General features: G+C 34.1%; 1 protein-coding gene across 2 annotated transcripts; it reads right to left on the bottom strand.

Annotated features, from left to right (window-relative positions):
- Nucleotides 1-1,664: 1,664 nt before the first annotated feature.
- On the bottom strand, nucleotides 1,665-16,486 carry LOC110801120 (uncharacterized). 2 transcript variants are annotated; one of them, XM_022006436.2, is made up of 13 exons: nucleotides 16,050-16,486; nucleotides 14,134-14,317; nucleotides 13,882-13,950; nucleotides 13,707-13,805; nucleotides 7,261-7,340; nucleotides 6,988-7,171; nucleotides 6,333-6,878; nucleotides 4,579-5,267; nucleotides 4,052-4,136; nucleotides 3,837-3,888; nucleotides 3,553-3,602; nucleotides 2,184-2,231; nucleotides 1,665-2,095 (listed from the first exon to the last, which is right to left on the bottom strand). In XM_022006436.2, exons 1-13 carry the CDS (start codon nucleotides 16,388-16,390, stop codon nucleotides 1,919-1,921), a joined length of 2,604 nt encoding a protein of 867 aa, XP_021862128.2. In that variant the 5' UTR covers nucleotides 16,391-16,486; the 3' UTR covers nucleotides 1,665-1,918. The 2 variants fall into 2 exon arrangements, 1 of the variants encoding a protein (XP_021862128.2); XR_002536832.2 differs by lacking the exons at nucleotides 1,665-2,095; nucleotides 2,184-2,231 and having other exon boundaries at nucleotides 4,551-5,267.
- Nucleotides 16,487-26,729: the final 10,243 nt, after the last annotated feature.

The raw sequence follows: 26,729 nt of genomic DNA, 5'->3' as shown, positions 1-26,729 counted from the left end.
ATTGAAACCAAGATCCGTCGATTCCGAATATCCATAGATAGAGTATTTAATGCCATTAAATACTTGATCCGTTTACGTACTATTTGTGTGACCCTACGGTTTCAGTCAAGAGTAAGCTGTGGATTAATGTCATTAATTCCACTTGAACTGAAGCGGCCTCTAGCTAGGCATTCAGCTCACTTGATCTCACTGACTTATTAACTTGTTAATTAATATTGAACCGCATTTATTAGACTTAATATTATATGCATAGTTGGACCAAGGGCACTATTTCCTTCACACCGGCCAACTACCCCGTCCACCACCGCCGCCACCACGTCGCCGACGACGAAATGCGTAGTAATGTTTACATGGCCGAGTCAACCGGTGGAACGTCGAATTCACAAGAGGTTGTTTTTTTGTTCGAAAATAATTACAGAAACTTATGCATTTTTAGCTTGTACCGTGGTACAGGCTTATGAATTTTAAGCTTATGTCATGGTACAGACTTATGAGTTTTTAGCTTCGACCATGGTATAGACATATGCAGTTTAAGCTTGTACCATGGTACGAGGTTAAAATTGATAAGTTTATACCATGGTCGAAGCTACAAATTCGTAAGTCTCTAATTTTTTTTCCAAGTAGATTAAATCAAATTCAACAGCAAATCAAAACCTTAAATAATATAGACTTATGCATATTAAGTTCACACCATGGCGTAGACTTATGAATTTTAAGCTCTGTCCATGGTACGAGCTTAAAATGCATAAGTCTATACCCTGGTCGGAGCTAAAAACTCATAAGTCTGTATCATGGTACATGCTTAAAATTCATAAGCCTACACCATGGTACAAGCTAAAAAAACATAAGTTTCGGAAATTTTTTCCGGACAAAAAAAAACAATTCCTCTTATGAATTCGACGTTCCACCGGTAGACCACCCACGTAAACATTACTACGCATTTTTTCGCCGGCGACGTGATGGCGGTGGTGCTGGCTGGTGGTGGGAAGATAAGAGGGTAAATGAGGATGGTAAATGTTGAATGAGGGGGTAAATAAAGGAGGGCATATGGGTAAAATAGTGGGGGCGATTTTGAGTAGTATGAGACAGTAAATAGTAAGGCCCCAAATAAGAGTTGTTTTTTACCACCTATAAATAAAATAAAAGTTGTCTTTTTACCACCTCTTAGCTACAAAATGGATGAAAACGTTATGTGAATTAATTTGAAGTAATGGAAAATGGTAGCTTATATACATGAAAATCGTGGGAGAAGAAAAGAAAAAAAAAATATATATATATATATATATATATAGGCGTTGAAATGGAATTGCATAACGTTTCCGTCCATATTTCCGGTTAAGAAGTGGTAAAATAATTTTTATTTTATTTTTAGGTGGTAAAAAGTAATTTAACCTAAAAATTATCATATATGTAAAGTTATCTATTTTTGAATGATAAAAAATTTTCATTTTAATAAAATTATTTCTTCAAAATCACTAATAATGTATAATATAAAAGCAATTTCTTCAAAACCATTTAACCCTTTAAAATGTTTATATATCGCCTTTTTTTTATAATATAAAAGTTAATCAAAACATATAAAAAGTTACAAAAATTTAGGTAAAAGTTATCCTTATTTACAATAAATAGATTATACACCTTGTACACGCAATACCTTTTGCACATATAAAATTAATAGTTCGTAAATTAATTGATGTGAACAAGTAGAGTACAAGCTTAATTATATCACATTCTTTTTCACTTTTTTTTTAAAAAAAAAAAAAAAAAAAACTTGGTTAATTCCTGAAATAGAAACAACCTAAGTAATGTTTGTGAATGTTTGGTTGTACTCTAGTCCGTATAAGCAGTATAACATTGATGGTAAGTAACTATATAAGTCTAGAACGGTATAACCTATAGCAAAAAGAAGAATTGACATCTATACAAGCTGTATAACGGCAGAAACCCTAAAGCACCCATTTTGAAGAAGATCAGGAAGCTCATCAAAGAGTATAGCACTGCGCCAGCCCCAGCCTTTTGGAGCTTTCGGTAGAAGGGTACCTGCTTGTTTGAAGCTTCCAAACACCATAACTTCTCGCTTCGATGGACAGATTAACTAATCAAAACAGGGAACAAACAAGTTACAATATTTATTACAAGATAAATACAAGCAATACAATTACAATTATACTCCAGTAATCTACCTGATAACGAGCTGTAACTTTTTCACGAGAGTCCACATACATATGCACCTGAATTAAGAGAAACAATATACTATTATCACTGAATACAAGGCCTTACTTCTTTTCAACCCAATATTCAGAAAAATGACTTCATATTTTCTCCATCAGTTTATATAACGGCTACTAAACTCATATTAGTTCTAAATAGTTCAGATAGGAAATTCAAGAAAAAAAAATAACCAATCAACACTCTAGCTTGCATTTTCTAAATTTACTTATTTCAAGCAGTAATCCAGAAGAACCCACATGATATGCAATGCAGTGGGACAAAAACAGCACTTCAATAGTTCAATGATATTTCATCTACGTGGAAATAAATACCCTACCTCAAAACAGAACTCCCAATAGGCCAATACCCATTGCCTCCTTTTACTGGAAGTGTTTTTCCTCCCTCGCCCTTTCCCCGGAAAATTAGAAACTACTTTGTTGGTGCAATTTTTTCACATAATTTCTAAATGCAGGAATTATTTTCTTTGTGTAAAATTGTAAAAGTCATTACTACCCTTTATATCTCTTTTTTAAAAATATTTTATTTTCTAAAAAAAACCTATTGCCTTTTGCCTTTTGCCTTCTCGCTTTGTTTTTGTTTTTTTTTTTTTTTTTATTGAGGGAATAGTTTCTCGGTTCATTTGTACATGATAGTATGAAACGACTAACCACCGCACTCAACTTTAGTCCGTTCCACTACCAACCATTAATTGATTCCCCTTCTACTGGAAACACACGTCATATCCATGGCAGCCAAAACCTTGCCATGTTATTACTACTACCATTAGCATGGGTAAGAAAGCATGTCAACCATAGTATTAAAGAAGACTGTCACATTGGAAACCATAGTTTTCTAATTTATAATGCAAAATTGATTACCCATTTCATCGTCAATAACAAATCAACAATGTGTTCTGGTTTTGCAATTATGAAATGATTAAGCAAAGGGGAGGAAGAGGACGAAAATGTTTTTGTTTACTTTGGGGGTATTTTTGTCATTTCTAGTTTTGTGTTAAGAAAATTAATTTCTACATTTAGCAACACCCTTTTTTCAAATAGAGAAACCATATTAGATAGTTTTTGAACGTTGAAGAAAAAAAAGTAAGAGATTGCAAATAAAAAGAATTTTTTTAAACATATTTGATCATGTGTTACACCTCAAAACATATAACGGCATCTTCGGAGGAAACCTAAAGCGAGATCCAAGACAACTGAGACAGATAATATACACAAACAAAGACGGAAATTTTATAGCACAACAACATAACGGATTTCTTTACTAAGAACAAAGACACACACACAAAGTTACACAAAGATTAACAGGTAAAGGTATCAGGCTGACCTTCCTTTGAGGATCCATTATTTCAGCCTTCCGGCGATGAATAAATAAGCCTGAAAAGATAGGCCATGTATCAGGAAGAAATTCCATAAGAGGGGCTATGATAGTGTAATTTGAACTTACAAAGTAACAACTAAATCCAAATGAATGGAGTATTTATCAAAGTAATGGATTTATAATTTTATTATATACAAAAAAAAAATATTTATTCTTGACAATGTTCTTTTTCGACTCATTCATAATTTAAATAGCAACTTTTTGCATCACAGAGTAATCTGAAGAATTACCGAGTGTCCTACGCCCTTGAGGGTCTTCATCGTTAAAAGCTTGAACACTTATCTGTTAGACATAACAGACTGAATAAGCGTACAGAAATATAACATGATCCATATCAGGGGGTACAGATGAAATAATTCTTGGAAAATGAATAGATGTTGCCTTTGGTTCATATCAAAATAATACAATATACAAAAACAAATAGAAAATATATATGATAACATACCTTCCAAAATGAACCAGCATAAAATGCTTCTGGTGAGTGCTTAACCTGACCATCGTTAAGTCGATGCACATCTGCAAATTCTACCCTGTTGAAACAACAGTTCCATGTTTCCAATTAACAAGCAAAAGTAATAAGTGCTAGAACATGAATGGATAAGAGCATTAAAGTAATAACGAGACAATGTGAACATGCCATACTAGAATATGAGTTATATGACCATGACAAGATACACCATAAAAGATGAACAATGTATTCCTACATAATTTAACATGCCATGGGGGGAGCATTGTAACAGTTCACTTAATGCCCTTTAAGCCTTTGTATTTCCTACGCAAGGGGTAAGATAGTATCAGTGACACGTAGCTTACAAAGTGTAGGAGTTTACATGAACCTCAGAGAGTAAAAAAAACAAGGGTATCAAAAGCAACAACTCAACAGTCTAATAGCATGGCCTTAAGCCAGGACCCTCATGCTAATATATAAATAAATAACTACACACCTTTAGTATAAAGGAATAGAAAACCAACCCAAAGCGAAATGGTGGGAAGTGACTAAGAGGTGTCTTCAAATCTAATGATATAGAAGCATTGCTTGTGTTCTCCCATTGACTGTCAATATCTTGGTCTGAAGACTCTCCCATCTGAACCCCACTACCACTAGGCCCAGCAGCAGAGGTTCCACTGAAGCCATTTCTTAGATCCATCTCATAAGGTCTCTCTATCTGCCCTCCATGAACGTTGACAACATTTCTTCCCCCATCACTCAGTCCAACCAAAGCAGTTAGCCCATCTCCAGACATGTCACCATGTTGGTCAGGTCTCAGTTCTAGATCATCATTAGCAAGAGATTGTTGCCCATTTCGATTGCCTACACCAAAGGGTACACGGGAAAATACAAATCGAGTTGGACACCAAGTGGAAGCAGGAACCAGTGTAGCTCCACGTCCGATACCAGCAAGTCCATCATTTGAACCCCTAACATGTACTCTTACTGGTCTAAATAAACCATTACCTTCACCATTAGCAGGACCAGCAACATACAAATCACCAATATTGCCAGATGGATTATGCTGATCAGGAGCTTGGACATAGTAGCCTGTGGTTCCAGCACTATGTGAAAAGGTGAATGGCTGTTTGCATGCACATGCCATACCTAGAAGACAGCAATTTTTGCATGTTTCAACAGCAATTTCTTGCACCCTCTGACTGAGAAGCATCTGGACGAGACAGAGAAGCAAACAAATGTAATGAAACCACAAGAGACGACCCCCTCTCCCATGAAACAAAAAAGAAAACAATTAAACAATAGACCAGAGTAAGAAATCATCAAACAACAGAAATTTTCCTGCCTAACGAAAATAGGAGTTCAATTGCTTCAGTAAAATATGTTTAAAATGAATTATCACTCTTAGTTGTCTGTGTTACTACTTCTATTGCTCTTCTTTGGCTCACTACCTTGTCTAATCTCTATAATACTTATGTACTTCTGCTTTCCAAATATATTTCCAATAAATAAGCTTTATTGGGCTTAAGAGAAAGAAAACTAAAGTACATTTAAAATATGGATTTGGAATGGAACTGAACTTAATTTAATTGTTTAATCAGCATTTGACTGGATGACTTAAAGAGTTTGGATAGGATTTGGACCAAAATTCAAGTCCAAAATATCTTAGATGATTAATTCCACTCAGTTTACTAAACAAAATTCATTCCATGCATCAATTTACGTCCAATAAAACACAAACTAGCCAGACGAGTAAAAGTTATGATTTTCACCATCACTTAAGAGTTTATTAACTGGATACTGACTTCCAGAACCCATCCTTGCTACCTTGCTTTCACAACTATGCTCTCATATTGCAGAAGGAAGAATAAGATTCTCGAAAAGCTCTAGAAATTGTAGCTCCTTATACAATTCTAAGAAGTTTACAGTTCACATCGACAACCTTATAGTTGATTAATTAGTTGGTGACAGTTTAGGTCTGGCCCTAGTGGCATATCTTGAATTAAAATCTTAAAGAGCTATAGTGGTCAGTACTCCCATTCAATTACTGAGGATGAGGGCTCAATACCACAACCTTATGATTGGTAGTAGTTTAAGCTTTGGCCCACTGTCGCAATCTCGACTTCAGTTTCAAAATACCCCACCCCAACTCATGTCTAAAAATACGAATTCGTTAGAGATAGGAAAAAACTATGCAACTAGAGTTTTGCTTCAAATGTGAAAATATGCATATATCTCGCAACTTCAAGACAGTAGGAATATGATTCAAATTTCAAACCTGCAGCCAAAGACCGTCATTGACTGCCTTGCCAGGGAAACCTAATTCTTCGAGCTGCTTTCTCACATCTAATAGGGCCTCAAAAGACATATTGCAGTACAGAACTGAACCCTCTTCAAAAATGTTGATGAATGTATTGTATTCTTCTCCTTTCAACCCACAGTTCCCTTTACCGCAGCTCTTTACCTGCCTCCTTCCAACAGTCCTGCCACCCCATGGAAAAGCCAAATCATTTCTGCTCCATTCATCAGGCACGGTCTCATTGCAGGAAGAGTTTATTGATGATGAGGAGCATTCCCTTGAATCATTTCCGGACAGCCAATTAGAATTTCTAAAGTGGCAGCATAAGCTTTCTTCAGATGGTCCTTCCAAAAGTGCACCATCAATTCCTTGTCCATTGGCTGGAAAACTAAGCGGCATTCTGACATAAGAAGAAGAGGACCTACTTCTATCTGAATCAGAGTAGTAGGTAACAAGCGAAGGTTGTTCTAAGTTGCTAGGATATTCAGCTCCCGTATTTGGCTCAATGCAAGCAACTTGATGCGCCTGTGTTTTGGCATTATCAATATCAATGTGAAACTCAACAACTTAGTCTGCAACCTTAATCAAATACTATGAGCAAAATTATAGCTGTAAAGAGGGAGTTAGAACTTACATGTCCCGTATCAGCTTCCAAATGTCTACTACAGCAGGCATCAATAATATTATTTTTTACTTTGAAATGAGACCAGACATGTTGATTTGCGACCCCAGTCTCAAGATTTACACTCTGCTTTTCTTCGGTTTCAGCCTTGTTTAAAGCGCTTTTTTTTAGCAATGTATACAATGCCAATTCAAAGCTTCAAAGAAGAAAAGTAAACAATGTCATCCTGCTTGAGAAAGATTCAAAATTCTCATAGAAACCAAAGATATATGAAAAATACTGTACCGTTTCTCTTCACTAGGTACCCAGAGTTCATTTGAGGTCAGTAGTGCGTGCAGTGTTTGGGATGAAAGATATGGTAGAACCTAAAGAAAATTGAAAGAATTAAAATTTCAGGGGGCAAGAATATAGAAATCAGCTTCAACCTGCTTGTCCACAATTGATATTTATACCTTCTTAAACCCATCTAATTGAATGTCCAAAACAGTTTCAATGGCACGGGCATGCAATAAAGCCAAACATATATGCCAACAAAGGCATCACAAAGAACGATAATATGAGGAAGAGAAGCACACAACTATACTGAAGCTGAAATATCTAAAAGTTCAGGAAATTAAGAAAAGAGCACCACAAAATTTCAGAAGAACCCAGACTCATATATTTTGTTTTCGTTTAATCAAAACATCAAATACCGGTGATAAAGAATATTAAAAAATGCGGTATAGGTCGCGTTCGCGGGATCGGTCGCGGAGTTTCGGTAACGGAAATGATGCATTAGTCGCGAACCGTGTCGCGGTTGTCACGTAGGAATTTGAAACTCACTACCTACCCTAGTCCCCCTCCCCTAAATCGTACACGTGACATAATTAAATGAATTCCCTTGTCCACATTTTCTCTCCTCTCTTGTTTTAGATCTGAAAATGGAGTTCTCTACTCTATTTCAGTGGAGTTTCTCCATTTCTTTCCTTTTTCTCTTTCTTTTTGTTGAAAACATGGGGAATTCGGCTGAAAACTGAGTAGATGTGAGGCTAATAACGTTTAATGCGGACAAAATTGGTTTGGATCGGTTGAACCGGCCGAGATCTCGCCGTTTTTAAAAACACCTTTACAACTCGGGATATCCCGTATCGCCAGCCTCCAAAACCTAGTTAACTCGGGCGATACGAGTTAACTCGGGCGAGTTTTTACACCATGGATGGAACACATTCCAATGATTTCATGCTTAGGGTTGGTTTCTTGTATGATTTTGGTCGGTCACACTCAGACAAACTATACTAAATCGGCGGAGTAAATTTAGAGGAAAATGGACCTAAACCAAACGATTTGATCAAACAGACCAAAATAACTCATCTTACACGTAAGAAAAGGTGAACAGACATAAAAATACAAGACAACCTAAGATCCATTTCATAGATAAGAAATGATCTATTATGTCCAAACAAAGAATCCGTTACGATTTGCGTACATCAAAAAGTCCTAATTCAACATACAAATCCCATAGTTAGGGCTCGTTCGGTATAAATGTTTTCACTTTCTGGTTTCTATGAAAAGTTCGAGAATTAGATACTCCCTCCGTATTTTTTTAGGAGTCACAATTCCATTTTTGGTAACTTTTACACCCACTCTCCAATTGTTTATTATTTTTTACTTTCCTATGAGCCCACTTAAATCATAAATAATGCCATTTTTTTTGTTGGTAACTTTTACATCCCACTCGTTTTTTTTATATATTTCTTTATTGTCAACTAACCCACTTGCATCATTATTATACCAAATTTAACTATGCTTCCTTAACACTTGTGCCGGACTGCCGGACAACATGCGACTCCTAAAAAATAGGGAGGGGGTATCATGAACTTAAAGTGTCATACATGATATATGTACTAATCATGATAACTTGTAAAACAGAATGGAAACTACCTTTTTTAGTTCCAAAACCTGCATTAGTTTTCCGAAAAACTGAAAGGTGACAACGATAACGGACATACCATAAGTTACAAGAAAATCTTAAGTACATTCTTACATTAATAAGGGTCAAATACCCCAGAGAACATTGGGATCCGATTACTCCCGAGAGCGCACGAGAAAAAAAAAATTAAACAAAAGTTAAGGGTGATGTCCAGGATTGTTCCAACTATCGAGGAATCAAACTAACGAGTCACACTATGAAACTTTGGGAGCGGATTATTGATCAAAGATTAAGGAGAACTGTGAAGATTTCGGAGAACCAGTTTGGATTTATCCATGGGAGATCGACTATGGAGGCATCCATCTTACAAGGCAACTAATGGAGAATTATCGAAGCAAGAAGGATTTAAATATGGTTTTCATTGATTTGGAGAAGGCGTATGATAAGGTACCGAGGGAAATTCTTTGGTGGGCATTAAGTAGGAAAGGAATTCCAATGAAGTATATTGATATCATCAAGGATGTGTATGAGGGAGTTAGCACGAGTGTGCGTACTAGTGTTGGTAAGACCGAAGAATTCCCCATTACGATTGGAGTGCATCAAGGTTCCGCACTTAGGCCGTTTCTTTTTGCTATAGTCATGGACGAATTGACGAGGTCAATTCAAGATGGTATACCATGGTGCATGATGTTTGCAGATGATATTGTGTTGATTGATGAAACCAAAGGAGTGGAAAGTAAGTTGGAGTTATGGAGACAAACTTTGGAATCTCGTGGTTTTAGGCTGAGTAGAAACAAGACGGAATATGTGGAGTGTAAGTTTAGTGGAGCCCAAGATAGAGAGACAGGGGCGATTACCTTAAATGGAAAAATTGTCCAAGGTTCTGAAATGTTCCGTTATTTAGGATCTATTATCCAAAAGGATGGGGAATTGGATGACGATGTGGCTCATAGAATCAAAGCAGGTTGGTTAGAGTGGAAAAGTGCCACGGGATTCCTATGTGATCCAGGCATGCCCCAAAGATTGAAGGGAAAATTCTACCACACGACAATTCGACCGGCATTACGGCACGGAATGCTGGCAGTGAAACATTGTCACGTGCATAAGATGAATGTGGCGGAAATGCGCATGTTACGTGGTATGTGTGGGCATACAAGAAAGGATCGTTTGAGATGAGATTATTAGGAAGAAAGTAGGGGTTGCACCAATTGAGTTTAAGATGATGGAAAATCGTTTAAGATGGTTTGGGCATGTAAGCAGAAGATCAAGTGATGCCCCGGTTAAGAGGCTATAAGGGTGGCAAAGTGATAGAATTGCAAGGGGTAGGGGAAGACCTAAGAAAACTTGGAGCAAGGTGATTGAGCACCATATGAGCCTACTTGGGATTGAGGAGAATATGGCATTGGATAGGGCAGAATGGAGGGAGAGAATACGTTGATGACTTCATTTGACTTATACATCTTTCATTTTGACTCTCTTACCTTTGCTTTTTTTATTTAAATGCTATTTTGAAATGTGCTTATTTACTTATATTTATTTAAACTTTATTTATTTATATTATCCCTCTATAATATTTTTTATGTAATACATATATATATTCCTCTTATCTTACTTTCATTAATTCAACTTTCTTCCTCTTCCTTGTTTATTCTTTTAACTTCACGCTCCTTTCTGGTTTGATTTGGTCACAATGACGATCTCCTATGACGATTCATGTTAGCCGACCCCAAATCATTTTGGGACTAAGGATTGGTTGTTGTTGTTGTAGAGTTCCCAAGAGCTTAACACTACTTCAGTAAAACACCCAACACAATGGCTAATTAGCATGGGAAAACAAATAATTTTAATCCAAACAAAACTCCTCAAACAACCTCTAATCCTAACTAAAATCTTACTTATATTCGTAACTGAACTATCTAAACGTACAGAATGGGTGCCTATAAAGCTATAAGGTAAGAAAAATCAAACTTGAGACCACTGCCAACCTACTGAATATATGGCTGCTGAATTATTGCAATTACAATGCAAAGACCATTAATTACAAATGCAATTGCTTCCTTATAAAGTCTCTCAAAGACCCAAACATAGACGGATGGACCCATCTAAAACCATTGCTGCTGCATTCTTTTAATTAGTGCATAGGATGAATTCGCACAACCCAATATAACGATGACTTGATACATAAACAATCCAGCCCAAACAAAAAAAATAGTGCAGCCAATGCAGAAACCCAATGTTTCCATCCAACCATCCTCACATTCCAAAAACAAAAACGCCACTAAAATACACCAAGTGGCCCAGAACATCGAAACAATTCTCAGCCATGATCTAAATAAAAACAACCCAAGGTATATACCTCATGCTGTACTGGTGTAGCAGGATCCTCCAGTTGTTCCTCCATTGAAGGCACGTCAGAGCTTGCATCAACATTCTCTTCCTAATTATCCACTGTAAGCAAAACACTAAACTCCTCCATACTACATCGATGGTGAATGGTCCATTTATCGTCACAGTGAAAAAACATATTTTCTGTTCAAGCTCTTTCTCAGTGGGATAGCAAACTTCCCCGCCGGTTTCGCCACCAACAATAACCCTATGGTTCTGGTGGCAGAGTTAGGAATTGAGAAGTTGGTTGTGGATGGGTATGAATATGAGTTGGAGTTCTGATAAGGAAAACTAGAATGTGTAAGGGAGCTTACTCGATTAGAAATTAGGCCATTCCCAGATCTGTTATCACTTCGTCACTGCAGCACAAATCTGATTTTCTCTTGCAACTTCATGGCCAGGTCCGTAAGGAAGGTAGTACTAGCATGTTACTCCTACTTTCCCTTCATAAAGTGAAATGAAGATAAAGGCCAATAGCATCCAACCGTGCGATATTCCTATTTTCACTTTATAGTACCAGCAGTCTAGCTCATTACTCCTATTTATAGTAATAGCACGTTTGAACCTTATTAATATCTTTATCCTGGTGTACTAACTCTTCATCTTCTTCTCTCTTGCGGCTTGCCCATTCTACCTCTATTGTTCCTTTCCTTAAAAAACCGCAATGTATTTCATTATTTTGTCTTTAAATTAACAAAAATGTAAAATGTATTAACCAATTAATCAAGCTCCGTACACAATTATTTCTTGTTTTCAGACCCAATCTTTGCCCCTTTCAATCCCTAGTCGTTCCTTATCACACCCTGGCTGCCGACCCATTTCCTGATTCTGGGCATTACCCATATGATTATCCGGTTTATAGAGACCAACCTGTTATTATTCGGATCCTAGTGCTGTTTCTGTAAGTTGGGAATAACAGATACCACTATACCTATAATAGCAAAGAAGCTCATTTTCTTCATCCCTACAATTGCAAATATGTTGTTTCTTTACGTACTCGATCCAAGAGACAACAAAAGGACAGCTTTAATGGGACATTTGATTAGTCCATGTTAATCCAAATTCAAAACTCTTCCACTTGACACTCCGTAAGTTTGTTTACGGTATTATACTCTCACTTTTATATTGTTTTTTATGAATTTACTTTGTTGGTACAATTATATCTATTAAATCTTTCAGAAAATGCTAATTACTACTTTACCTCTAGAGGCACTACTTTTTAATTAGTTTCGGATCCTAAAATATACGAAGTATTTTTAACTGAGGTCTTTCAGAAAAATATTTCTGCACGTGGCATGATTGATTAGGGGCTTAGGGCCTTAAAGGTGAGCCTAGGGCATCTTGCTGCCTACTAGCAGCAGTAATACTTGAGGTGTTACTCAAACTGCTCTGGCATGTATTTTTTGCAATCCCATGTTCAGTACCTAAATTTTCTAAAATCAGCAGTGCTTCTCTCCACACCTTTACTTACCCCAAAATGATTTCTTTATACTTTTCTTTACTACATATGAATTTCATGCAAAATACAATCATATTTCCCCAATATTTAGCAGCAAAATACCCTCTTGGCATGTACTTTAAGGAAAAACTTAGAAAAGGTAAACGTATAACTTAATTAAAATAATTTTAAACCTTAATAACCCAACCCTTCCTTATACCAAAGTATTTTATTTAAGTTGTTTGGTTACCTTCACAATTCTCTTCCTTAAACTATATGGCAAAGGGGTATGTTGCCAGTACAAAAACTCGGAGGAATTACCACCTTAATTCCTTTCTGTTGGTTACAGTTTCTACTTTCATCATTTTTGTTGGTTACACTTTTGATTCTTCCTATTTTGGCAAACATATACGGATACATATCTCATTTACAACACTCCCTGATGCAACAATCTCTCTCCTTTTTTTTTTCTTAAACATGCATAATCATTCAAGATTTTTTTTAATACCATTTTCAAAGCTGCACTAAATAGTGAGAGTCTTGTGCACTGCGTACGAGGTACGACCGTTACCATTTTCAAAGCTAAAGTAGGATGACAATTACAAAAATCGTCAAAACTAAAGGTCCACAATGGCCATGCTAGTAAACAACCATAGCACATAAACAAATAGCAATTTATATTAAAAATGCAGGGAAAAGAGAAATACATTGGACTTTTCGGGAAGGCTACATTAAAAATGTCCTCAATTTTTTTGACAAACTCAGAAATTTTGAACCTTCACTAATAGTAACAGTATTATAGATTCAGGACACCAGGTATATGGCTGAATCCAACGGAAAACATTATTGAGGGTATTGGCCTAAAATAACCTATATTATGAAATAAAGAGCAGAGAATACCAAGAATTTATTAATCAGAAAACTTTACCAAATCTCAGTACCATCTAAGATTTTACCAAAGAATATTGAACACCAAGATAGAAGCTACACAGTACACACCTCTTTCAATTCCATGAAACCACTCTGATAAAGATAGCCCCAGCAAGCATTTCTTACTCTTTCCCCATGGATACCATAATCTTGATGTTCAGCAAATACCTGTCACAAGAATAAAAATTAAATACGGAAGCATAATCGAGATTGGAAATATAACAATTCATGAAGTATCTAAAACCTGATAGGCCAAGAAATTTGATGTCCACAGCTCAGCGATGATAAAGTCAGTACAAATAGCACACAGTTCCTGCACATTTTTAAGTGAAAGACAATGAGAAATTTATGACAACGTACCACAGCAATAACCTTAAAGCATTGCATGAAATGTGCCACACGGAAGGAGAGCACCAACACGTCATCACCCATGGAAAAGTACATTGGGGAAACAGAAAATGGCTAGAGTCATAAGCTACAACGACAAGTACGATACCTGGAGATCAAGAAAGGATGCTGCAGCAAGAACTCGGAATGCATTATTATCATTAAGCTCAGGATGATGCCCATAAAGGTATGACAGTGATAGAGCAATGGCCTCCGCATTAACATTTTTATCATCTATCTGCAGACTTAAGACAGGGGCGGAGGCTTCTTTCCAAGGACCATGAAGCATGTTCCTAACCAGTAACAAGTGTTTGTACAATAAGTTTCCATTTACTATCTGCAATATTTTGTAAACCTAAACAGTTCAAGAAATACAACAACAACAACAACAACAACAAAGCCTTAGTCCCAAAATGTTTTGGGGTCGGCTAACATGAATCGTGGTAGGAGATCGTCATTGTCACCAATCAAACCAGGAAGGAGCGGAAAGTTAAAAAATAAAAAACAAGGAAGAGGGAGAAAGTGGATAAGATAAGAGAAAAATGTATATATATATATATATATATATATATATATATATATATATATATATATATATATATATATATATATATATATATATTACATAAAAAATATTATAAAAGATAATAAGTAAAGTTTAAAATAAATAAATAAGTACATTTAAAAATAGCATGTAAAAAAAAATTGGAAGCTGTATAAGTCAAATGAAGTCATCAATGCATATTCTCTCCCTCCACTCTATCCTATCCAACGCCATATTTTCCTCAATCCCAATAAAGCTCATATTGTGCTCAATCACCTTCCTCCAAATTTTCTTAGGTAAACCCTAAACCCTAAACAGTTCAAGAAATGGTGAAAACAAATTCAGGCAACAATCACTTCTTCCTTTGTTCTGTTTCTCGTATTTTATTTCTCAATATACGATTAACACCAAATCAGGTAAATATTTATGAAAACGCAGAATTTTGTCAATAGCATGAGATGACCAACTATATGATCTCTATTTTGTTAATGCAGAAGTGAAGCTGAAATCTCAACAACTGCTACCAGGCCTACCACTTCTCTGAATTGTTACGTTGTACTTCTATCAAATGTCACTTGCTGCATTCCATGCCTCATTGCACACAGAAGTAATTGTGACAGACTCGCGTACACTAGGAACCAGATGTGAAAGGGGAAAATATTTCTAAAAATCCAAACCAAATCTGACCCTTAAACACTTATACATGTGTTAGACAGGTAATGGATTTAGCCCTTCTGGAGCTGTGAGATTGGAATAGGGGATCATATACTGTGCTGGAAACATTTCCCTCTCACAAAAAGAACCAACACCACAACAATACTTCCATACAAGGGTTTCTAACTTTCATGCTCAAAGAACTAAAAGTAAAGTACTCTAAAGTATTACATCTCATAGGACTGATTAGGTTATGAATTACGCCATTTCAAGCCATAAATTTCCACAAATAGGCCATGCTCAACAATATTAGCTAAAGAGGAGATAAACGGATAGCAGGCCTAGTTGATTATCAAAAAACCATCAACATCAACACCATAAGCAATGAGTTGTAGCTAAAATATCCATAACACCTCAATAAACTGCAAGATTCCTCAAGTAAATATGAAATATCTCATTTGAAATCAAATGAGACTTCACCCAAATCATCGCGAAGTTCCAAAATTATATCATAAACATATCAATTATTGACTTATTGTTGTCTATCAATAATCATGATAAGTTTGCATACATCTCTCTTTGTACAAGCATTACAATTTAGATAACCTTCTCTTTGTGTTCAAAATTACGGGACTGAAACAAAGCTCAAGAAGCCAGAACAACTTTCAGCAATCCATCTACAATAGATGGGGAGCTTTAACAAAAAGAACAACTTTCAGCAATTTCACTTCCCAATTAGACGCAACACCACAGAATCCTCCAATGAAGCTGGTCATTTTTAATTAAAAAAAGTTGCAATGAAAAATAAGAAAGCTGAAGTTTTAGACCTGAAATAAGAGCTACGAGAAAGAATCAAGCGATGAAGGTTATAAGTGGAGCCCATAGCATGAACAACAATATCGGAGAAGACGCCATTGTTAAAACCCTCCAATTGAATGTGATCACACAAAGAGGCAAGATTACAATCGACAGCCCGCAATTCAACGCTGCTCCTATCACTCTCTGATTGTTGCTGCTGCTGCGGCTGCGGCTGAAGTTGCGACATCATAGAATGCTTATGATGGTGCTGCTGGTGTTGTTGACGGTTTCTTGCTGTTGATTGGGATTGGGATTGTTGTTGTTGTTGTTGTTGCTGGTGATGGACCTGATGGTAATGTTGTTCCGCCATTGGTTATGGTAAAATCGTTAGCGCCATTGTTGATTGTTAAATTTGGACAGAGAAAGAGAGAAAAGATGGAATGGGGTTTGTTTCGGTGGTACGTTAAAATAAAACTCCTACATATATCAACTGTTATATTTTATATATTAATTTTACGGTTTTTTCATGAAATGCCCTTGAGGTTTAACGAAATGCGCCAAATACACATGCATGTTTCAAATTACATATTATACCCCTATTTAAACTTATTGTGCACCAAATACCCTTCTTACTAACGGAAGTCTAACGCCGTCAGTCATTAGTGCTAATTTACTTATTTATCCTAATTATTAACAATTAACCTCCAAATAAACCTGATTAATACATAACAAACCTAAAGATTTAGCAACCAAAAAAAAAAAAAAAAACTCACTCAAAATTCAATCAAACTTCTCGAAAATCTGGGTTCAAAATTTGCCCAATTTAAAGGAAAATTTGGTAATATTAATCCAACCTTTGACCGATTTTCTTTTATTAAGCCCACCTACGACATATTTTTTAATAATCCCACCTTTATTACCCAACAACTTTTATTGGGCCCAACAGGTCATAAAACTGTTGTAAGCGGCATTATTTCTCTACATGGCAGTACTCTCTCTTGATATATTCAGTCATCATCATCAATTCATCACCATCTCGTTGACTTTTTCACCGATTACCGGCCACTTAAGCCCAATAAAAGTCGTCGGGTAGTAAAGGTGGGATTATTAAAAAATATGTCGTAGGTGGGATTAATAAAAGAAAATCGGCCAAAGGTTGGATTAATATTACCAAATTTTCCCAATTTAAATCAAACTTGTGATAAAATTAATCGAGCAATAATGCTTCTACTTCAATCAATTATCTCATCAATTAGCTCCACAATTCGTGCTAAAATCCCCAATTTGATTTGCCAAATCCTAAATTCAGAATTGATTTCTTTATGTTTTGATCCAATTAATGTAACTTCTGGGTTCGAAAATCAGGGAAGGGGAGAGGAAAAGAGGAAAATTTTGGGTTCGAAAATATGAATTTAATCCAGAGCTTCGTTGCTTCTTCAATGGAGTTGGATTTCTGAAAAGCATCTTCATCGCGAGAGCTTCGTTGCTTCTTCAATGGAGTTGGGGTTGCATGAATTTAATCTAAAATTTGGGGGTTTGAGTTGCGAATTGAAGAGGAGAGAGAAGAGGATGAGAGGAGAGCAAGGATGGGGGAATGGAGAGGATAGAGTAATTCTCGTTATTGGGATAGTCGATGGTGGTTTTGGTGGTGGATGTGGGACTTCATTCGGACTTGGGAGAGAGAGAAGGAGTTGTAGTGGTGGAGGCGGTGTGCGCTTTGAGGGTGGAGGCCGACGGTGCGGAAATTTGATGATGGAGGTGGTGCTGTGCACTTTGACGGTGGAGCCGGTGCGGACTTTTGTGATGGCGGTGGTGCAGCTTCAATGGTGGTGTGTCTGTGGGCTTGGTGGTGGATAGAGCTATCACAATGGTTGTGCGGCCGCCTCTCCTGGGAAATGAGATAGGATCAAAGGATAGAGCTATCAGCTTCAATGTCATTCTAATTTCCATAAATAATCATGTTCGATTAGGTTTAATTAGTTTAATTAGGGGGGTTAAGTAAGTTAATTAGCACTAATGACTAATGTCGTTAGACTTCCGTCAGTAAGAAGGGTATTTGGTGCACAATAAGTTTAAATAGGGGTATAATATGTAATTTGAAACACGCGGGTGTATTTGGTGCATTTCGTTAAACCTCAGGGGCATTTCATGAAAAAGCCGTTAATTTTAAGCTCGTGCGATGCACGGATTTGTATTTAGTATTTTGTATCATTATATATGTTAAACATTTATAGAAAATAAATTTATTTATTTCTATTTGAATTTAATTAAACTATTTAAGTAATCTAATACGGAGTGTACATATATATATATACATATATATATATATATATATATATATATATAAAGGGGAGTTTTTTGGAGAGATTTTAGAGCGTCCACGTAGGATTTTCTAATCACAAAATTAAATATTAATTTTATTTTTAAATGATAAATAATGAGATAAAATTGAATATAATAGTAGTCAATTACTGATAAAAGACAATAAGGAATAATATTATCAGTAAAAGTATAGGATAATTATTATCCTAATCAATAACACGTTTTTAAGTTAAACTTTATAGGTATTTTAGTTTACACCAAAAACTCATTGCTATAATTCCCTATATAAACAAAGCATCGTCACTTCTCATATTAACTATGGGTAAGGGTGGAAATTCTGTTGTTCCTGCTTCCGAAAACATGGCCGCATGGCTTCTTGGGGTTAATAACCTCAAAATCCAACCTTACACTCTTCCCGCACTTGATAACGAAGGGCTTATTTATGACGGGCTCAAATCCCGTGACAGGATATCTAATTGTATGTGATGAGGTAGTCAATTATGACGATCATATTGTTATTTTAATACTTTTACCCCATAAAAAAAATAACAAATCATGTATTGACCCGTGCATCGCACGGGCTTAATTCTAGTTGTATACTGTAATTCAGTTTCTATTGTAGATCTCATTATTACGCAGTAGTATATCTTCTCTTGTTAAGTTGTAGTTTATTATGATACAAAGTCTAATTCTTTTTTCTAATACTACAGTCTACATTTTCTAAAACTATTTTTGCGATGCACGGTTTGGTGTTAATATTTTGTGATTGAAGCTTAAATGTAATTCTAATTCGTATGATACAAATAAGATAAGTATACAGTACTATGATAAATATTTTGTTATATCTCTAATATTGTGTGATGTTAAACTCTTTTGATGATAATAAAAATAAGAATATGATGATTAATAAAGATTTAGTCTCATGATAATTATATTAATTTTAACTAAGCTAAATAACTTTAAAAATCAAAATGATCAACATATTTTGTTGAAAGTATTGAAAGTTTGAAACTCTTTACGGCTGCACCGCCTAATTAACATGACTTTTAATGACTATGTTGGGTTTTGTTTGATCTAAGTTTCTCTATTTTAAGGGTTTTGTTTTTGTCGCAAAAAATGTATGTAGTACGTATATGTTATGGAGTATTAAGACATTCTTAGCTTTGCATATTTAACTCTAGGATATCACTACCAGAAATATATTTTAGAACTTCGTACGTGATTGATTTGCTTAAGCTTTTTTGAAACAAATAAATTAGAAAGACTTAAAAAAGTACCAAATCAATCATTAAAAAAATTAAAAAAATCATAGTTTTTAGGGATAAATTAGATATAAGAATGGATATCAGATCCATATAAAAGTAATTATCTGATAATCGATGAATACTCATGCTTTTCACGGTGATAAAATTACTACTTAAAAACACATTGACAAAGTCGTAGGTAAGAAGTATCAAACTAAATAGTTTATGAATTTGTCAAAACACATGGATTGCGATTCATTGCATATTGCATTTTTTTTGTAACAAGGAAAATAGTATAATATATTGCTATCTCTAGATTACTTAGGATACATCATAAAACTTTATATTTTGATAATTAAACTTGGAAGAATCATCCATGCATGTTTTCCCGGCCCCTCTACTATCATGCATGCCTCGTGGGGATTGTGCCTTTATCTTGCTTTAAAAGAATAGTTACATCCTGAATGATCACCACCATTTATACTGAAAACAATATCACCAGTTCTAGAATATGTATCAAAGAACCCCACATTCGGCTAAAACTGCCTCTAAATATTTCTTTCTCAATGCTCCTGCTTGCCTTTCTCCAGAGTAGATCCAACACACAATTTCTACAATTATTAAAAACAAACAAAATCCATCAAAAATACGACAAATTCGTTTACCTGCTAAAACCAATTTCCAACCCCACAATAATAAGAAAAAATTATACCATTATAATCACAATTAGTATAATACAATAAATCGTTACAACCATTAAAAAAATACGAAAGAAAGTAGAAAGATGGAAAAACAAATGCAAAACCATTATATGAACATTAAACTTTAAAACCTATGGAGTACTTAAATCATGATAAATACTGGGTAAAAGGAAAATAAAATATAAGCCATGATCACAAAAACTTGAGAATTTGTTTGGAAACTATTATATTGATAGTTAGATATGGGTTGAACATATAAAGTCATATATTTATAACCGGAAAAAATATAGTTTAAAGTAAGTAGAATTCTAATGTAAACGTTCTAAGATAAAATTTGGGAACTTATACTTGGCCACGTTTCAATGTCTTCTACGATCCTTTTGAGGAAAATATTTAAGATGAAATGTGATCTAAAATCTTTTTAAGACAAATATTTAAGATGAATGATCTTTTAATTTGCATGTACAATGGAATTGATAAGTTGCGAGTTCCGTTTCAAATTATTTTTAATAGTGTTTCAAATTATTTTTAATAGGGGATAATTTTTATTAATTAATTAGTAATTTAATTATATGTGATGACGTGGAAATCCTATGTGGACGCTCTAAAATCTCTCCAAAAAACTCCCCTTTAGATATATATTAGATTAGATTAGATTAAATTGGTTTTTTTTTTTATTTTGGATTGAATTTCAGTTTAGATTTTTTTAAAAATTATTATAGTGTTTGATTTTGGATGAAATTGTATATAAGAAATATTAATAATTATTTAATAAAAATATTTACGTGGCACCTAATTATTTATCTACGTGGCATTCGACTTTTTAATTCAAAAAAAAAATTTGAAGTCTTATTTTTAATTGGCTGAAACCATTAGATTTCCTACGTGGCGCTCTAATATTGGATTAATGTTTGATTTTGGATTGAATTTTATTTTAGATTAGTGTTTGATTTTGGATGAATTTTATTTTAGATTTATTTTTTAATTATTAGAGCGTTTGATTTTGGATGGAATTGTATATATTAGTAATTAATTTATTAATTTAAATATCTACGTGGCACCTAATTAATTATCTATGTGGCACTCAATTTTTTTAACTCAAAAATAAATCAGAAATCTTATTGTTCATTGGCCGAAACCATTAGTAATCCTAGGTGGCGCTCTAATAGTTCAGCAAATATACCTCCTTATATATGTATATTAGATTTAGTTTAGGTCTCATGTAACGTACGGATGAGACTAAATGTTTGTTTTTTTGTTCTCAATAATTTATTTAAAAGAAGTTTTTAATAAAATAAAATTAAGTTTTATCAATGGTTGTTGGGAAAATAAGAGAAAACTATTTTTTACTAGATTTGAAGCCCGTGTAATGCACGGGTTAATTTAATTGTTTTTTTATGTTTTATTATTGCAGTTCAATTTTTTTTATTGGCTTATTTGAAACTCAAATTATAAGGTTTATATTTTGAAAATAACAAATTCAAATAATACGGATTCAAATAATACGACTTTATATATTTAACAACAATAAGTACTCCTCATAACAGGATATAGATGACTTAAGTTAGACTACTAATTAAATATTACAACAAAATTCTATCTTTATATTTTTTTTCTTTTTTATGTTAATCTTTGAATTTATTTTTTATTTTTTTTAGAGGGGAAGACCGGCATGGGAGATATTTATCTTTTGATGATAAAATTTTAACCACAAATACGTTTCATGAAACTTTTTTATCCCATAATTTTGTAATTGGATGATATAAATTTTTTGATGCAAAAGATAAATATAAAATTTATCATACCTTGCAAAATATTGTTTTAGAAAAGTAACATTTAATAATTTTATAGGATCCCATTAAAAAAATAATAGAATATTTTTATTGAGTTCTCAAGGTTGAAACTCGTAAAATTTAAGTTAAGCCTTGATGTTAAACAACACTAAAAGTTGTTTAATAATTGAAAGATTTACGCATATATACTAAATACTACGTAGTAAACACAATGTATGATAATTTCATACGAATTTAAACCCTGCTTGTATGGAGAATTATCATACTAAATACTACAAAGTACGTAGTAAACCTAGAGTATGATAATTTCATATGAATTTAAACCCGGCTTGTATGGAGAATTATCATGTACATAATTAATTAATAGGAAAATTTGGTAATATTAATCCAACCTTTTGCCGATTTTCTTTTATTAAGCCCATCTACGACATATTTTTTAATAATCCCACCTTTACCACCCAACGTCTTTTATTGGGCCCAACACGTCATAAACCTATTGTCGGCGGTAATATATCCCTACGTGGAAGTACTCTCTCTAGATGTATTCAGTCATCATCATCAATTCATCACCATCTCGATGATTTTTTCACCAGTTATCGGTCACTTAAACCCAATAAAAGTCGTTGGGTAGTAAAGGTGGGATTATTAAAAAATATGTCGTAGGTGGGATTAATAAAAGAAAACCGGCCAAAGGTTGGATTAATATTACCAAATTTTCCTAATTAATAAGGAGTGAGAAAAATTATTAGTACTAGAACTTAAACGTGTTAAAAAAGAGCATAATTGGTGGCAGTAGGGCACGCATTCTTCTGGATGCACAACAAATATCACCTCCCGCTTTGAGTCTCTAGCCACGGTTCCCAATCAAAGACGAACACAATACCACTACAAGAAAGTGCGTTATTACCAACCGTTTTTACCGACCGCCAAAAAAACAGTCAGTAAAAATAAATTTATCGACCGCAAATTACGCAGTCGCTAAATTTATCGACCGAATAAAGAGCGGTTGGTAAATTTAAAATTTACCAACCGTCTTTAAAACGGTCGTAAATTTAGCGACCGCTCTAGCTCCATTATGACTAATTAGCAGTCGGTAAATACCCGACTATTATCAAAATAAATTTTAAATTTTAATAACCGTTTATTTAATATCTCCGACCAATAAGCGGTCGCTAAAATAAAAAAAATAAAAAATCAAAAAAGTAACTAATCAACACAATTACTGACCACTCTTTCCTCCTTCAAGATATTCGGCCATTCAAAAAAAATTAAAAACCAATTTCCTTGGGGTCTCAACCTCACGTCGCAGCCACGGCCAGCCACCTGAACTCTCGCCGCCACCCACCGCGCACAACTCAACCGAATCCTCCGACGCAAGGCGCCCCCCCACCCACCGCCACCTGAACTCTCGCCGCCACCCACCGCCACCTGAACTCTCGCCGCCACCCACCGGCCCCCCACCGCGCACAATCCACCCTCCCCACCGACTCGCCATCCACCAAGCCAGCTGCGCGCACGACTCCACCCACCGGCGCACAACTCCACCCAGCGGCGCACGGTATTAACTTTCAAACCCGTGAGCTTTTTTAGTTTCTTAATTTTTCATAATATTACTCAAATGCTTCAATTTTTCAAACCCTAACTTTGTTGTTTGTATCAAATGTAGATTTTCTATGTGAACTATGTGAACTCTTCGATCTTTGAAGGTGACTTTTTTTTCTCTTCCAATTTAGTGACCCATAATTATGGAATGACTTGTTAGATAATCAATGTGTTTTTTTTCAATGAATTTATGGAATGACTTGTTGGAAAATTATGGAGATGTATGGAAATTATGGAAATTTTATGAAATTTTCAAGGAATGACATATTTAATTATTCTCTATTGATATGCGCATATTGATATAGCATAATCTATTGATATTGATATAGCATAATCTATTGATATTGATATGCGCATATTGATTATTCTCTATTGATATGCGCATATTCTCTATTGATATAGCATAGATTTGGTATATATTCTAATTATGTACTTCCTCCATTCTTTTTTAAATGACACAATTGTATTTTTGGCACTATTCATATAATATACTTTGACCATCAATTGTGATTTATACTTAACAAAAAATATAGTCATGTGGGGTCTTGTTATAATCGTCTCATCCTATAGATTTATAATATCAAACTTTTATAATTTTTAACCATTGATAATAAAAGGTATTAATGGTTGAAATATTGCATTGGCAAACGTGACAAAAAAATTGTGTCATTTAATAAAGAATGGAGGAAGTATAATTTATTAGTATGTGTAAGATTTTATGAAATTTAATTTTATACCAAAATTTCAAGGAATGCCATATTTAATTTGATGTATGTTAATGTTATGAAATTTTGAAGAAAGTTTCAAGGAATGTCATATGAGAAACAACGAATAATTTAGAGAATGAATTTGAGTAGTAAGTAAGTTTATTGTAAATGCATTTTATTATTTATATTTGATTTTTATCCTTATTGGCTTGTGTTTAAGTAATTATTGATCTTTATATAAATTATAAGTAAATTATTGAACTTTATATAATTTATAAGTGCGTTTGAATAAATTATTGATCTTTATATCATTAATAAATCATTTAACTTTATATCATTAATAAGTATTGATTTTTATATAATTAATAAAATCAATTATTTGATTGTTTATTTAGAAAACTTCGAGCGGTAGTTAGACTATATACCCTACACAATGAACAATGATCATTAACTATGGACAAAATGAACGTAAATATTAAATTAACTTTCTATGAACAAAACAAATACATTCAACAAAACATAAAATATAAAGAAAAAAATTAAAAATAAATGGAGAAACCAAACAAAACATAGAGTTGGGGGAAGTAGGATTGATACGTAACAATCGATCAATAATTAATCTTCAATGATTTTATATATAGATCATAAAAATGTAAAACAATAAAAAAAAAAGTTTTATTGAAAGTTTGTCAGTTATTTATTTGCAAATTTCTATCTTTTTGTTTTTTATTTTTATCTTTTTTTATCTTTTTGTTTATTTGCATATTTTAATCTTGTTTGTTGGACTAATCAGATTTGTAAACCTATTATAAATTATCTAAAAGTTTTATGTTTATCTTTATTTAATATTTATTTTAAATTACACTTAATGACATGGCTATCCTATGTGGCTCTCTAACATCTCTTCAAAAAACTCCCCTTCATATATATATATATATATATATATATATATATATATATATATATATATATATATATATATATATTAGATTTGAAGTTTTAAGTGATTAGTGCTATTTCATGAGTTTAGTGTTTCGACAAAAATACTTAAGTTTGGAAAATATAAGAAAAAAAATTATCAGACATTTATTAGGTGCTCTTTTCTTTTGAAATTGAATAATATTTGTAACGTAGCCATACCCGAACGGTCGTACCCTCGATCTATCCAGATTTTTTTAATATGGTACTGATTTGATAACCATATCAGTTTTAATACCCTATTTTCTAGAACGGATATATAAACTTTCGGATTTATAAGTAATTTTGTTGAACCCACTTTTTAACATTTGTTTTGCATAAAATAAAAAAATAAATAACTTTTTTGTTTGGGTATGGTCCTATAATAACACATACGGATTAATTAATTATTTTATTTATTAACTACTGTAGGTTAAGAGTATAATGAAATTTTTTTTTAAAAAAAAATATGCTATTATAGAAATAGTAATATCAAAAAAATTGTGATTTTTTTTCCGTTACTAATGTGGAAAAGGAAAAGAATCCTTGGGGAAGGCTTTGTTGATGTTGGTGAAATCTATACATACTCGCCACTTACCATTCTTCTTTTTTACGACAACCACGTTTGCCAACAAGTACGGATACCTGACCTCTTTGATCTTACCCGTCTCGAGTAGTTGTTGTACTTTTTTATATATGACTTGGTTACGTTATGGTGTGAACTTTCGTCTAATTTGTTTGAATGGTTTATGGTTAGGATCCACAATGAGCTTGTGGGTGATGACGCCAGGGCTGATTTTGGGCATGTCTTCATGGGACCAAGCGAAGCAGTCTGTGTTGGCTTTGAGAAATGATATGAGCTTCGTCCTGATGTCTTCGGGGATGTCACAATCGATAAAGACGACATGTTCCGACTTGTTGGGATTTATGACCACATCATCTAGTTTCTCTAATTTTGGCTCTTTGTATTATGTTGGATCGGAGCTTGCCTATAGTTGCTATAAGGGATCTTTGTCGGTGGCAGATGGTTTTAATTCTTCTTTGTAACACTCCTTTGATTCATGTTGATCTCCTTTGATCCCTTAGACTCTTAATTAAGTTGGGAACTTGATGGTCTGATGATATGTTGGTGGGATGGCTTTGTCATGAATCGATGGCCTGCCTAAGATGATGTTGTAGGGTGAAGGGTAGTCAATGACACATAACTTGACTTGTTGGTTAACCCCTGAGCGTAGACTGGAAGGGTGACTTCTCCAAAGGTGATTTTTCCTTCCCCACTAAACCCTACTAGAACCGTGGATTTCTTAGTTACGTCTTTCTCTAGGTTCAGCCCCATCTCCTTGGGTGCTTCTAACATTAGGACGTTGGTGGAGCTTCCATTGT

This window comes from Spinacia oleracea, chromosome 5, assembly GCF_020520425.1.
Source record: "Spinacia oleracea cultivar Varoflay chromosome 5, BTI_SOV_V1, whole genome shotgun sequence".
Lineage (NCBI taxonomy): Eukaryota > Viridiplantae > Streptophyta > Magnoliopsida > Caryophyllales > Amaranthaceae > Spinacia > Spinacia oleracea.
The sequence above is the reverse complement of the archived record's forward strand: the minus strand, read 5'-3'. Positions and strand labels throughout refer to the sequence as shown.

Bases quoted from the DNA above. Each gene is read 5' to 3' on its own strand.
- LOC110801120 (XM_022006436.2), bottom strand. From the start codon at position 16,390: ATGGCGGAACAACATTACCATCAGGTCCATCACCAGCAACAACAACAA. The intron at 14,318-16,049 runs GTCTAAAACTTC...GTTACTGGTTAG, and splicing joins TCTCGTAGCTCTTATTTCAG to GAACATGCTTCATGGTCCTT. The intron at 3,603-3,836 runs GTAATTCTTCAG...CTATCTTTTCAG, and splicing joins TCAAGGGCGTAGGACACTCG to GCTTATTTATTCATCGCCGG.